Source organism: Pseudopipra pipra, chromosome 1 (genome assembly GCF_036250125.1).
Source record: "Pseudopipra pipra isolate bDixPip1 chromosome 1, bDixPip1.hap1, whole genome shotgun sequence".
NCBI lineage: Eukaryota > Metazoa > Chordata > Aves > Passeriformes > Pipridae > Pseudopipra > Pseudopipra pipra.
Window position 1 is genome coordinate 139370179 of NC_087549.1, and position 15684 is coordinate 139385862.

The window sequence follows — 15684 nt, forward strand, 5'->3', positions numbered from 1 at the left end:
TGTAGCAAAGCAGGCAAAAAGGGAAAGGCTCTTGGAACAGAAGAACAGCATGCTCAGAGTTATTCAGGAAGACCTGCCTATTTGCCAAGAGCTTTTGAAGAAGCAGGAACATCTCCTTCTACTCTAAACATCATCTTGTGTTTAAAATAGTTTGAGTCCTAGTGCAGTGCAATTCTAGTAACTCTGCAGGAGAATCATGTACTTAGAAGAGCTTAAGGCCTATCCTGGCTACTGTTTCATGTGAGAGATTGCTGCAGTGTAATAGTTCAGCCAGACTGAGCTTGAATCCTCAAGGAGCAGCAAAACAAATTGAAAGTTGCAAGCAAATTTCACACCAGATTCTTTGCCTAAGACAGATGCGGCTCCTGCACTCTGCAGGAGCACGTGTGTGAGGTCCTGAAACAGTAGTAGGCCGGTACTTAACATTGCAAAGGCCTTGAATGTGAACCGCTTTGTGGAAGAAGATGGAATTGCTCCTCTGGCAAAACATATGAAACTGTCTGTGATAACGGGAATGAGAGCAAGGATGACTGAACAAATATTTGCACTGAATGCCTTGTCAGGACAGGGGAATTGCTACTGATATGATCTTTACTTTAAATGTTACTGTTTCTGACAGTCTTACAGACTTCGCAGATGTTTACTGGCCACTATATCATTCTTCAAGAATGTTGGCTCTTTTCCAAAACCTGAAGAGTCTGAATGTGAAGGGGTTTGTTATTCAACACACATTGCTGCTTTTGGAGACAGCGATTTTCAAGAAACCAGCAGGGAAGCGTCGTCAACTGATAACAGCACAGGGGCTGGATTCAGACTTCTCAGCACTCAGGGCCTCAGCCATTAAGGCAGGCTCGAGTAAATGTGCACCACGTAGCAGAGGATGTGTATCCACGTGGCAGAGAACGCTGCCTGAGCCGTGACAGCAACGCTGCGCCACATTAATGGACCTATGTCATAGCAAAGATTGGTGCAGAGAGACAGGGCTTACTAGCTCATCCTCACCTTGATACACTGCCTGCAATTCTTGGTATAGCACAATTGCATGAATTTTAGAGCCTCTGTGAAACTCACTCCATGATGCTGCAGAGATTAGTTCTGTTCCATTCGGCTCCTCTAACCGCAGGACACACTGCATAACAATGAGGCTCATTCATACCCCTTTGCCATTCATCTCAGGAAGAGCAGCTCGCAAAGACGCAATTGCTGAGCTGTAGAGGACCCTAAGCCACAATATTTCAAGACAAACAGATTTGCTTTCAAATAGAGAGTTTTTGAACCATGGGCAATATGCCCAGGCTGTTTCTCTGAGTGAAGATGCCGATTCTCTGAGATCATTGCAAACAGCTCTCACGTGAAAAAGCTACCATGGCCCCTGCAAGCTGTACATAAATAGAGACTACACTAACATAGTAATAATAATAATTGTGACAGTAATAACACATATCTTTTAAATAATGAGTCATAAAAACCAATCCATTCCCTTTGTGCTGATAAAATTATGAATTATTGAAACACAGCATATTATTACCATAGGAAAAATGTACTATCCAGAAGTATTAACGTATTTCTCCCAAACAGGCACTGACACCTTGACCAGTGTACCCAAATTGCAATAGTGGACATGATCTAAAAGCAGTTAAAGCCAATAGCCTTCTCTACAACCTAACTGAATTGCTGGCTATCAGCTTCCAAGAACAATGTTATCTAAAGTAGCCCCTTGTAACATTTTCCCACGAAATATGGTTAATACTGTTTAAAAACATCAGATCGGTGCGGAGATAACGTGCTTCAAAAATATGCAAGACAGGTGCAGAAGGCAATAATGTCATATTTACTACATATTTGTTTTCCTGGAAGCCAAGAGATTTCTGTCAGGGAATTCTCTCTTGCAACAGTTTGCTATATCAGACTTAAAACACATATGCATATTTATGGTAAAGCCATATGGTATTTATGGTTAAATCAACTGACATACTTCAAAAAAAATGAATTTTTATTAGTTTGGAAGCTCTGTACATCAAAAACAACTCAGAAGCTTTACCAGCATGTATAAATAACTAGTCTTCTCTCCTGTTACCATAAATAAAAAATCCCTTCACCCAGCAGGGCTTGCAATCAGGGGAACCTGAACTACATATATGTGAATAAAAGTATGGAAAATACCTGCATTCACAGAATGCAATTTCTTATTCAGCTGCAGTTGGAAATCATTGTGGACTTTCTGTTCAAGAAGCAATCAAATTAATGTTATCTCAGAGTAATTCACACTTCTGGAATTTGTTTATGCATCTTCCCTGACCTGCTCAGATACTTTCCTAAGGGTAAGCAGCATCTGCAACAAACATGTATTTGTACAGATAGCCTTCCATCCTCACTTCCCTTTTAAGAATTAAGATCCTGAATTTCCACTTTTACAGAGAAAACCAATGAGACAGGAAGACATGGTTCCAGACGTAGAGAACATTCAGGTTTTTTAGGAAATAACTATGGTAGAAAAAGAGAGTTCCTTTGGTGTCTCCAACACAGTTTAACTCTAGACTTTGAGCTTTTGGATGGAGGATAAGAGAAGGACTTTCAGGAGCCACACAAGCCAGGCAGCTACCACATAAAGGCTTTAAGCTCTGTGAATTGTTGCATGTTCTCTAATTAACTTGCTGCTATTATTAGTAGCACTTCTGTTTCCACTTTTATAACAACAAAAGCTTTTTCTTTCATTTTGCAAGAACTTTTACTTTTCATTTTTGCCCGTGAGCCAAAGCTTTGCCGTAGAGCCAAAGGCTATACATCACAGTTTGTGAAGTTTATGAAGATCTGCAAAGGGCCTGCAAAGCAGACACAGCAAATCCCACAGGCAGACAGGGCCTGCATTCCTGCCCACTCTCCTTTTCCAACAATGGGCAAACAGCCACCACCAGCAAACGCTGTAGATGATGGTCAGGATGCACAAAGAACTGACACAACCAACTTAGTTGGCTGTCACCAACTGTTTTACTTCAGAGGAACAAACTAGTAAGGTGTTGGCAAAACTAGCCCCCCAGATCACCAGTGGGAGTGGTTCCCCCACCCTGCAGGCAGGGCTGGGCTAGTGCTGGCAGACACTATCAGCCATACTGCAAGTGCAAGTTCAGTATTTCTTTATAAAATACTGTCTGGATAGCACTTCCTAGACAACTACCACCTCAGGTAGGAGTATCTTGAGAGCTGCTCAATGCACCCTGAAGGCTGCTGACCACTCTTAGCCTCATCTTCAGTGAGGCTTCTGCCTTTCTCTCACACCTCAAACACAACTGGCTGCCACAAGCTGTTATAACTCAAGGAAAGTTCTGCCTGATGGTCCTAAGCTTGCAATCAGTACTTGTCTTGCACCCTTCGAACACCCAGAGGACCACTCTGGCGGTCTCATTAGCATTTGTGGTGAAGCAGATATCCCAGAAAACAAAGCAGGACACTGACACTATGAGTATCTGTACCCTTAGATTCCAAGAAGAAGCTGCCCAAAAGAAACAACAAAGAGTCTAAAAACCCTGGCATCAAGGCCTTTTTCAGATGACTTTGTTTAATATTAAGAAGCCATATTGCTCAGATAGGCCTGGGAGCACCTCCTGCTTTATTTCTGAAGTCTGCATTTCAGTAGAGAGAATAAAGTATAGGAATATATAGGAAAGGATAGCCACATCCACTGATTGTAATTCTCAATCAAAATAACTTCTCAGTCATGTTATCTTCTTTTCTATCATCTCCTTTTCTACTTCCTCCCCATTTCCACCCGGATCCTCATTTTTCTTTTGCTATTATGACAGGGGAAGAGAAAACTGAAGCAAGAAGAGACTTTGTCGATGCTGTTTCAAAAAACATCCAAGACTACCTGTTGGGATGGCACTTGGCTTGCAAAGTCAAAGTCACACTGTAGTAACCCATCAAATACAAGGTGATGTGTATGTTTGGCTGCTGGCATTAAACTGTTGCTGCTGTAAGAATTGGTCAGAAATTTGAAAACAGTAATTGCTGCCCCCAAAAAAGGCAGATTGGGAAGTTATGACTTGTGAATATGAGGCACAAGGACTTTGGGAAAGTTCCTCCTGGCCACAACGCTTTGCACGTGTCCTACCCGTGAGTTTGGTGTGTAAGCTGGTTTCTATACGGCACTTAAAATGAAAAAAAAGAATCCCTTTGAAAGAATCGCCTTGAAACACAGATATTGGCAATGGATGAGACTCAGTTTCTGTAATTACTGAAAGACAAATTTTTGGTCAGGACTCCTATCTGAATTCTCTCCAAAGCCTCTCCAAGCTCCAAATGCTGTGATCTTTAAAATCAAGGGAGCAAAATGTTCTCTGTTCAAATAACTGGTATTGTAAAAGCAGAAAATCCGCATGTTAAAACTAAGGTTTAAATTGTAGTCCTGTTTTGCAATAAAATCAGACTTGTTCCTCTTTGTATCTCAGAGAAAAACAGGGTCTCTAGAAAATGTTTAGAAGGAGACTAAGCTACATTCACTTGCACAGAACATTAAAAAAAAAAAGCATTTAAGTTTCAAGGAAACAACAGAAAATTTTCTCTGATTATATAATGAAGTTTCAGCTGAGTTCACAGCTCTAACTGTTGTTCATGTCACAGACACAAGCAAAAAATATTTCTGTACAAAACATCTCTACTTTCTAAGCAGCAGAAAGGATGCCCTCCTTCAGACAAATACACACTTTTCATTTATTTGGACAAAAAAATATTAAAATTAAACAGAACAAATTTTCAATCAACACTTGTTAATTTGAAACACTAAAAATTCTCCTATATTGAAAGCAGATTGCTCTGAAGAAACATTCATTTTCAAGGTCATAACAGCGCTGGCAAAACTCAAAAAATTGTAGTCCAACTTGCTTGTGTTCAGCTGTGTTTACTTAGCCTCAATTTGACAAAAGTCTGCCTCTGATTATACATAGCAGTCATCTGCCCACAGATAAATAGATATTACACAAATGTTTGGAGGGAATGACATTTGGCTACCATTATTTTTGGAATAATGTACTCTGCATCCTGAACTTAAAACACCAAAATGATTCATAATGGTTTTTGGGCCCAAGTATTTCCATTTAATAAATAAATTTACCTCTATGACCTTTGTGGACTTTATATTGTACATGTTCATAGATGAAAAATAAAAAGACAATTTATTGTTAAATATTCTCTATGCTTGGGAAAGATGGATTGATACAGAATTCAGACCAGAGTCAGTGGCAAATCTGAGTGGCAAATGCACTCATTGCAGCAGCTCAGAGCCCAGCAAAGGGCTCAGGGCGGTGCTATAGAAGGGGTTCCAACTCAGCTCTACAAGACATCCCACCCCACCAAAACCTGCAAGCACAGGTTCATTGCTCAGCTGTCTGCTGAGTACACACCTGCAGTGGAAGCCCACAGGAGAAGAAACCGTAATGCAGTGCCTAAGATATAAACATGTTTTCTATTTCAAATGTACCTACCTGAAATGTAAATTTAACAGTTTTCTGCCCATTTTTTGTAGAAGGGAAAATTAATACATACTCGATGCCAAACTGAAATTTTGCTTTACCCAAGGGAAGTAGTTGTTTAATGAAATTTTAGAATAGTTTAGCAGACATACAGTATTTCTCTGATGCGTACAGAAGTCTTGTCCAGTTAAAAATATTACTTACCTTAGAGCATTTTGTGTCCAGGAATAAAGCAAAAATTCATGAATAAATTATAATCCCTACTTCCATTCCTTCCCTGATGCCTCCTCCTAATTCTCTCCCCTTTAAGCCCCGGTCAATTCCCCAACATCAGCAACTGCAAACCATGCTTCCACACCACCCACTGGAAATATTGAGGGCAGTTCAAAGTCCACAAGGGATGTTGTTGCTGCTGCACATTTAAAGTGGAAAATGTTTCCAGAGTGTTGTGATGGATGGAAGAATAAAACCTAGACCTGACAGAGTTGGATAGATTAGTTTCTGTAAAGTTAGCATGCTTTCAAAAATGTCTCTTCAATTAGAATACCAAAATTAAAAAAGCCTCTGATGCAATAGGAACCATATGTGTTTGATGTACCCAGCTTTCCTCTTTAACATCTAAATACTCAGTTTAAAGAAAATTAAGAGACTTGTTTACAAAGAACTAGTTTATGTGTTTACAAGACTAAGCTGATTGTTTTTAGATGGAACGATTATATACAAGTCATTTCCCCTCATTCTCCCTTGTTTCAGGAAGGAATATTGCTGTGAAGAAGGAATGTGTTTTCAATGTGGACAGCTGGAGGTACAAAAAACAGATTTCTGTCACGTGGAACAAATGCAGTGAATTCCTTCTTTACAGGCTGTTTCCTTACAGAGATTAAGTATTAGAGCTCATTACACTATGATGCAAAGCCCCACTCATTCAGAAGTGTGCTAACGGCTGTGACCCAAAGAAGAGTTAATTCAGATGGAATCCAGGAAAATGAGGCAGCATAGAAACTTCATCAGCAGTCCAATCACATGACAAAATGCGAGGCATCTCCAAAGCCACTGCCTGCCAAAAAAAGAAAGGCTGCTGCAAGAAAAATACTTTCACAGCTTGATATCTGGGTCTTGTGACTGCTATCCAAACAAGGAGTAAAAGTGGTACTATATAATGTGGCAGGGTAAACAGAACCACCCACTCACCATCACCAATCATGTTTTTAATTCAGATAAATTCTGTTTCTTTAAAAAATTATGGGGGAAAAAGAAACAAAACCTTTTGCTGAACTTGAAAATTATATGTATAATCAGATCTGGCATGACATATATCAGGTTCATATATACCATGAACTGTACAGGAATGCACGTTTTGACATGCAGGATCAAACTATCAGTCCATCCCAGGTGATGTCCTTTCTACACAACTGACAGATGCTCATCTCAGAGATGCACAAAGACACTGCCCTCAGCCAACTATGCAAGGCTAAGAAGATTTTCTATCTGTAACTTACAGATGGTGACCTGAAAAATTTTTAAACAGAATATCTGATCTGAAAAATTTACATAAAGGAGCAGACACAGAAATTCAAACTTTCAGGAATGCTGGGTCAGGGAAGCCTCTACACTTGGCCAAATTGTCTCACAGTAGCCTGAAAACTACTTAGAGTTTTCAAAACAGGTCTTGGTCAATTCAGCAAAGTCTGGGATGGGTATGATTAAGCCAAAATATGAAAAGTATTCTATACTTTTGCATCCAGCTTAGTCAGGGATTGTGGATGCACAAAGAAATTGAGAAACTAATAACCACACACCCCACATGAATAGACATCCCTACCACCAGCACTAGAGTATTTCCTAGCCCCAGGTTAAGTTGTGCTTTTGCCCTAAGTTGTGGAGCAACAGTTTGGATTAATTTGCTTTGTATTCTAAGTAAGGTTCATATTCTTTTCCGGAAGTGTATTTGCTGTTAGTCTGTGCAGTATGGAAAACAAATGCCAAGACATATTAATTAGATTCAAAGGTGCCTTCCAAGAAGGGTGGCAATATCTTGAATGCTTATCCATCCTAGTTTCTCAAACACTTTGAAAAGGAAAATGTCAAACTTCTCATTTTTGACTGTGAAAAATGCTAATATCTCCTACGCTTCTCTCATTTATTCTAGAGTCCTTCTCTGTTACACTCCAGATTCCTACCAGTATCTCCATATCTGCTTCCCCAGTATTTTATCTTCTTACCTTCATCCCTTCTTTCCTCTTCCTTTTCATGCCTGTCCTTAATTCTGCACTGCCCTTGTCCTCTCCCAGCACTATCTTCTCTTTACAATCTTCCAAAAGTTTCTGTTCTTTATTGTCCCACCTGTATTTATTTCCCAGCTGTGAGTTTTCCTTTTCTCCCTTCATTCCCCATCCTTTCTTCTATCTTTTCCCTCCTACAGCTAAAATGATACTCCAGTCATGACCCACCTGAAAAAAGACGTACATCTTTAAAGTCCACTGTCAGTACTAAAGGGATGGAAAATGTCTCAAAAAGAGCTAAATGACTATTCCAGTTACTATCCTGGACAAAGAAGTGTAACTCCCATCAACAGCTGGAGGAGTTCTGCACCTGAGTCAAGTTATTCCCCATTTGCCACCAATGATTGTTTGGCGTGGGAGTCCTGCTATAGCAATCTGTCCTCACACCAGGGCATGCAGAGACAGACAGAATTTCATGCAGTGGCTACAGGGTGTTGGTGATGAGAAAAACAACTCTGATAAGCCCTTTCCTCACTCTTAACTGAGAACAGCACTAACATAAGCGAAAACTTTGTTGTAAAAAATAAGGAAGAGGTCTGTATAAATACGGAGACAGCTATGCACCGCTTCACCCCTGTGTTCTGCGGGATCTCTAAGATACTGAAACATACCACAAAGTTCCTTGCATGGCATGCATCATGTAATCAGTATCACTAGTAATTAAAGTCTTTCTGTTGGCTTCAAATGAAGTGGTGTAACATCCTGTGAAAGGACAGAATTGCACCACACAAACAGTTAGGTCAAGAGGATAAAAAGACTAAGAAGCATTCATTTCCTGAACTTCTTAAGATCTGCCCATCAAAACAGTAAATGTTTGCTTTCCAAGACAAAACAAGCTAATAGAAACATGCACTAGAAATCATCTTCATGGCCAAGAGTACAGAGAAAATACTGAGGAACACTTTTGTTTTCCATGGTGAATGTATTGCTCCTGGTAACACTCCCTTGTTGAAAGCCCAGTTCCCCCTCCAGCTGGTGCTGCCTGGGCAAGCTAGAGCTGCCTATGCACAGCCCAATCCAACTTGCACACCTGATCTTACAAAATTTTCTCTGTTTTCTTTGTCTCACTCTTTTTATATTGCTTCTGATGTTTTTTGGTGTGGGCAGGCACAGCAATTCCATGTAAGGAATGCAGGGAAGAGAAGCATTCCTTGATTTTTCTGTGCACAGTAACTTGCATGACATTTGATCATAGACAGAGATTAAGTCATTCATGAATAGGGCCCAAAGGGAGGAACAACTCCAGAAAAACAACCCTCCTCACTGGTAGTGAAGCATCCAGGACTCTACAGTCATTACTGCCACACTTACAGTTCATAGCCGATCTGGCAAAGCAAGGAATCCAATTGCAGGCTCTGTGGTTTAACTAAAATGTATCTACAGCAGCTTGGATCAATGTTTAAAAATGTTCCATGTTATTTTAGTCCAAGGACAAGCTTTCAAAATTAAAAGAAAACTTTGGCTTTAATTACAAATTAAAAGTGAAAGTTGTTTAAAAAGAATGCATATTCTGAGAAGAACAGTAATAGAAATGATTTAAAATTTAAAACTCATTCTTCTCTCTCCCAGCATGTGATAAGTCTCCTTGTAAATATTTAAATCGCAAGTCTGAAAGCTATTAAATTATGGACAATATTTAGGGTGCTTCTGCCTTGCTGTTGTGGATCTTTGGCATAGCTTGACTTTTTCCTACATTTATACTTTCAAGCTAAAATAAGTGTCAGATTTTGGTGGATGTTGCAATGGCCAAAAAATAACCACTACTATAACTTTTACCTCCTTTCCTCCTAAATTTTGTTACTACATACGTGAGATGCACCAAATGTCACCACCCTATATATAAATGCAAAGGGTTTATTCCAGAGCAGCTATGAGCAATGGGATCCCAAAGTGGTTAGGTGCTACAGCGGAGAAGCTGCTGCTCTTGGGATGATTTTCAGCAACAATTGCCCATCTGAAAATCATTAGTGCATAGCAGTGGATTTTCCACATGTTCATATGCTGGACAAGCAGGTTGCCCTTGAAGTATGGTTCCCCAGGGGAAGAAGGAAAACCCACAGAAAAGTATTCTATTGTCAGCTCACGGTTTCGCTAGAGCCAGACAAAAATATGGTCAAGCATTCACTTGGCTGCACTGCTGGCAAAACGATAGGGTACCGAAATGGAGACAGCTAATGAGGAAGGCAAAGAATGAAGTTCAGGAAGAAGAAGATCTTAAAGGAGTACAGATTTTATTTTCTTTTTTAATTTAAAAAATCAGAAATAGGCGTAAGTCTCAGATCACTGACCTTTATTTTTATAAGGCCAAAAAGGTTTAGAAATAGTAGTCTTTTCCCAATAAAATATCTCATCTTCAAATTCAGCTGTTTGAAACACCAAAGTGTTTCAAAAAATACAAGAAAGTATTGAAGGAGCCGAAACAAAAAAGGGTATAATTCTAACTAGGCAGTATTTTCTATTTAATGCCCCATTAATCGATAATTTGGCTTGAAGGAAGAAAAAAAATTGGCAAAAGGGAATGGAATTCTTTAGCTCCTTGTTTTACTTAAGAAAAATTCCCAACGGGCTTCACTTAAACAAAGAACTTTAGTTTTCCATTGGAAAGACAAAAAGAAAATCTTAGTCTAGCATGTCCTGCCACATGCTTTAACTACACAGTAAAAGAGTATGTACTTGGATCCCAGGCACATTTCAAAAGTGTAGTATTTATTAGCTGCTCTGTTGCCAAGTTCCACTATTATCATTTTATTATAACTAAGGTATATTTTTACTAACTAAATTATATTTAGGTTTTTAGTTTAAGCATTTGAAGGTCCCAGAGTGTCATGTACAGATGACATACAATATATCAAAGGCATTTGTTGATTTTCTCCCTCCTCTCCTCTACAAGCAGTTACCCTGTATTTGTGATCTCAGGGCATCTGACTTACCTAAACCCATAATCCAGCTGTAAAGATATGCAGGAGCCAAGGGAGCAAAATCCTTGGATGAAGCAGAGCTCGCCAAGGACAAACCCTGTCACTGGATAACCCACCGCATGCATGTCCCTCACACCCTGAGGGGTCCAGCACAAACCCACCTCTCCCCTCTATCCCCTTCAGACACCTTGCTCCAACACTCCTCTCCTGCCCTTCTCCCAGCTCACCCAGGCCTGTTTTTTTGCTGAGATGTCCTGTTCCCAGCTGGGGCTGTGGGATGGTTTTTCATATGCAGCAAGTGTTTTGTGGTGGGACACAGGCTCCCCCCAAGTGAGGGTGGGCAGGAGTCAGTGGCTCATGGGAAGTTTACCCCAGCAGAGCCATGTCCTGCACCTCCTGTAAAAGGACTTTTGGTCCTGTAGGGAGTGTGGAGCTGCTGCCTCGAGGCTGTCCAGAGGGGATGGAAAGAGGATGTGGTCATGAGGCAGGAGAGGGCTTTGGTGGGCTCATATCAGGCTGTGTACTGCCACTGCTCTGGAGAGAGAAGGAGTGTTTCTGAGCAGCCATGAAGCTCACAGAGAGATGACAGAGCTCCTCAAACCTCAGCAAATGCAGCAGTACTGTGGCACCGAATACAGCCTTTATTTTTCCTATTTTGTGCAAGGAATGAAGGATGAACCGTACCCAAATATGAGCACTTACTTTCTCTGAGGGTCACAGTCCTTTGATCTCTGAGAAAAGGTCCCACTGAAAGCAGCTGGAGTTCACCAAATGAAGTTTGGAAAGCTTTGCAAACACATGAACATTGCATGTCAAACCATGTAGCACGCTTTGGGGCCAAAACACTCAAAACCCAGACCAGATCTTGGCAAATTGGATTTTTGCTTTGTCCAATATAAAGCACTTCCAAAGGTTTAGTTTTAAAACATATCTGAGTGCCTGCCCATCAATTATCAGGTGAAGGTAAAGGCACTTTGAGTTGGATATCAGCTGTAATTATTGGGCCCTTCTGGAGTTAGAGGGCAGAGAAACAGAGATGTGAATCTGTGAGTGGAATGAGGTATAGAGGAATGAGCAATATTAATGACCTTTTTCCTACATAGATCCACAGCAAATGTAATAAACACAAATGAATGCTTATGTGCACTTGTAGTCAGGAGAAACTATTATCGCTCACAGTCTCATTAGATGAGGAGTGAAAACAGCACCAGAAAGCCTTGTGACACAACACTAAAAGGAAAACAGGCTTATAAAGATACCCAACATTTTTATAGATTTAAAATGTTTAAGTAAGCATTTCTTTACTTCAGTTTAGCCAGCAAAAATAGGCCTTTGCATAAAACAAAGTATCACTGGGATCAATACCTACAGGTCAGCCTTGTCTTCTCTTCTGACCTCTGTGAAAAGGATTCTCAGTTTTTCTAGGCAATCTGGAGTAAGCACTTCAGTGAGATATAGGATTTAAAAGAGAGATATCTCATTGTTCGTGGACAATACAGTTGAGAGCCTCTTTTCCTCTGTCTTTGCAAAGTTCACTGCCATGGTGAGTTACTGCACAGTGAAGGAGTAAGAACGGCAAAACAGAAAGATGGCAGGCTTGAATTCCACAGATATCATCATCATAACAGAGCAGGGAGTATGTGCACGTGTGTCTATGTATATATATCTGAAAGACTGTATGTCTTACAAACACCACTACGGTCTCAGGTGCTAGCCAGAGTAGGACAGCTTTTTTTGTTTCTCCTCACTTCAAAAAGTGTCTCTAAGCATCCAGTTTCAATAAGAGGTTCGATAATTAGGAATAATAATTAGGAAGCCCAGAGCTACTATAGTTATGATACCACAGACTGAGAAAGGCTCCAGGCTTCACACAGCACCCCTGCTCCCCCAGCTGACACAAGTCTCCCAGGCTACACTGGGCTCTCACTGACACTGCTAACACAAACAGTGCTGCAGACACACAGAGCTTTCCCTGACCAAGGAACAAAGGCTGTTGTCTTCTGGAAGAAGCTTTTATTTGAAGATGATCCTGGGGAAATGAATTAGTGATGCAGTAACCAACAGCTACAGCAGCTAAACAGCATAAGAGGGAGAAAAGAAGAACAACGAATTTTAGTGTGTCCATTTAATGGACAATCCACCACTCCTCCTGTTCAAAGCTGCCAAAAATAGCCAGAAGCAGATCACTTAATTTGCACACCAGCTCCAGAAACTGCTCCCAGTACAGACTCCCCATGGTGTAGCTCACAATGGGGCAAAGCTAGACCTTACTCCTTGGGGTAGGAAGAGCAATTAGACAAAGAGGGACCTGGGGTGAAAGTCTCCCTGAAGTCAACATCCGAGACAAATTCTCCAGCACACCAAGATGTCATTAAAACTGCCCGCAGTGTCTAGCCCACAGAGTACATCTAGTGCAAGGAGAGCAATCCTGCTGCTGTTTTGCAATGCATTACAAAATACCTTGGCTAGCAGAAAGAATTTGAGGCAATTTGCTCCTGAAGAGCCAGGTCGTGAAGAGCCTTCATTTTTCCAGCAAACTGGATTTAAGTTGACAAATAGTAACTGAGAGAGAAAAAAATCCCTGACGAAGTAAGGGGAGATGGAGAAACCAACAGCATTTAACTTGATCTTTGAGGGTGTAAATCTGTCAATACCCACAAATGACCACAAGGCCTCATGCCAGTTTTCACTCTGAGATACCATAACTAAGACATTTGGCTGGTACCTCACATTGGAAAGAAAGTTTTTACATTTAGAAATGTAAAACATTGTAACATTTAAGGAATTTTGGCTACAGCCCACTAGCCAGCCTTCCCCCAGCTTCAACTAGGGGATTATTTTGAATGTTGCTTTGCTTTTCATGCATCTGTTGCCTAAATCAATGTGGAGGCATGAGGGAGTGACTGAAAATTGGCCCTAGAAATACGGTATATTTTAGTGTCATAATTGAGAGTCTTGGCAATCCCTTTTAATTTGAAATGTCAGTGCCATACCAAACGATCCGGTCATCATAACCTCAACTTCTGGCCATCAGTGAAAGAACAGAGATAGAGTCTCCAACATCAGGTTTCAAGGCCATTGTGAAAAATTAAGGAAAACACATTTCATGGCCCATTGGAATTTTGCTTTACCTATTTTTGTGTGTTTCTTTTCAGCTGTTCCAGCTTCAGCTGTGTATCTGATCTCTTTCTGTTTGAATTGTTTTTACTTTTTCCAGATTTTCTACAATGCAGTTTACCTCTCCAACTTACTTTCCTGCTTTAAACTCCTGGTTCTTTTTTTTTTTTTTAGCTCACATAAAACTCACTTATACAAGACTTTTACATGCCTTGACTGTTAGGACATATTTCTCCTTTAACAGATCTAAAGTGGTGATCTGATGCCAATTTAATGCCATAAAACATAAAAGACCTCAATAGGTCTTTAGCAATCACTGGTAATTTCCACATCTGGCTCTTTATCTCATACCCAAATTTTTAAGTTTGTAGTGAAGTGGATTAAATAAAACTGAATACAAATCTGCTTTTCTGGATAATTAGAAATTGAACTTTACAGATGACCACGAGGGAAGGTTTTCCAGAATAGTTGTTTTTATGAGCACTCCCCTTCCTCCATCAAGATGGTAAAAATCTTATACACAAACGATAACCTACAGGTTCCTGACATTTTCCAAACAGTGGGTATAAAGTCTTTCACAGCCCCACATTAATCTATGCAGAGATCTCTTCAGTCCACTTCTCAAATTGTGTCAAAACCCTCCCAAAAGCTCCTCTGTGAATACACACGGAAGATCAGAAGTCTGGTCTCACCAAACTGCTTTCATCATTATGTTTCTGGTATGCACATTATGGACAAATGACCTAAAAAATTTCAGTTAAACACATAAAGGAGTGTTTTTAAATTACAGAATTACTTTCAAAAACCACAAACCTGGAAAGGGAAATAGGATTTGCTGGATCAGATAAGATTACTAGTCTATCTGGTCAGGCACATTCAATGTGTAGCTTTTTAGAAAAGAAAATTAAAATGGGAGGAAGCAACAGTGAATAAAACTAATTTTGCATTACTAATTTTCAATACTGTACCAGTTTTGACAGTATTTTAAGAAGAATCCAATAAAAAATCTCACTCTAAAGAAAATAATCTGGTCTTCTTATTTCCCTAATTTTTTCTATTATGATCAATAGATAAATTCAACCACTTGGACCAGCATGAATACAATTTCTTAGCCTACTTGAGAGTCATCAGACACTGCTTTGATGCAAGACCCTGAAGAGTTTCAAGTGTTTGCCACTCATATCAAAATATTGCCATGGTAAGGAAAATGCATGTGCTTGCACAAACATAGAAAGACCCAAACCATTTTCTTTATTTACAGCTGTATCACTGAATACAAACAGCAAGCTGCTTTTCAATATTTTCACCACAGGCATAAAATATTTCAAACTCCAGGACTACTGAGAAGCTCACAGTTTTATTCACCAGTCATCATGCTCAAAATTTACAAGCCTAACTCAGATGGTTATTACTGGGATGTACCTGCTTAAATCCCTTCCACAGATGGGAGAAGGAACACTGTTCATGCCAAGTTTCAGTCTGGATTGAATTTTTACAGCTGGGTCATAAATTTGCAGATTAAAAGGGTTCTAATGGAAACACAGGTACAGCCTTAACTACAGCAACATGAACAGCAGCAATGTAACACTGCACGAGGGACAGTCTGCACAAGTAGAACCTACCAGGAGTTACCCAAAGTTGCATTATTTCTCTCCAGCAGCGGAAGGAGGCTGGGACATGCAGGAACCCCAGGCCAGGTATGAAGTTTCAATTCAGACGTTTTTCCAGAAAGAAGTGAAACTTTTATGGGCCTGCCATTCCTTTAAGTTTACTACCCCACAAATATGAAAAGTCCATCCGTTGTTCCCCTCTGGCTACTACCCCATCCCACCTGTGCCTGCACCCCGTCCCCTCCTGGTCACACTTTTTTGCACTGCACACAGATTAGTGTGTTAGTAAGAA

General features: G+C 40.2%; 1 protein-coding gene across 6 annotated transcripts in view; it reads right to left on the minus strand.

The window, feature by feature from the left end:
- Window positions 1-15684, minus strand: part of MKX (mohawk homeobox) — a 49212-nt gene that overhangs the window by 13318 nt on the left and 20210 nt on the right. The window contains exon 6 of one of the 6 annotated variants that reach the window (XM_064636314.1): window positions 1852-6522. The exons of the other annotated variants lie outside the window; for them this stretch is intronic. Coding sequence (XP_064492384.1) covers window positions 6485-6522 — 38 coding nt within the window. The 3' untranslated portion in view covers window positions 1852-6484. Of the gene's footprint in view, window positions 1-1851; window positions 6523-15684 lie in introns of those variants that run through there. 6 annotated transcript variants of the gene reach the window in all.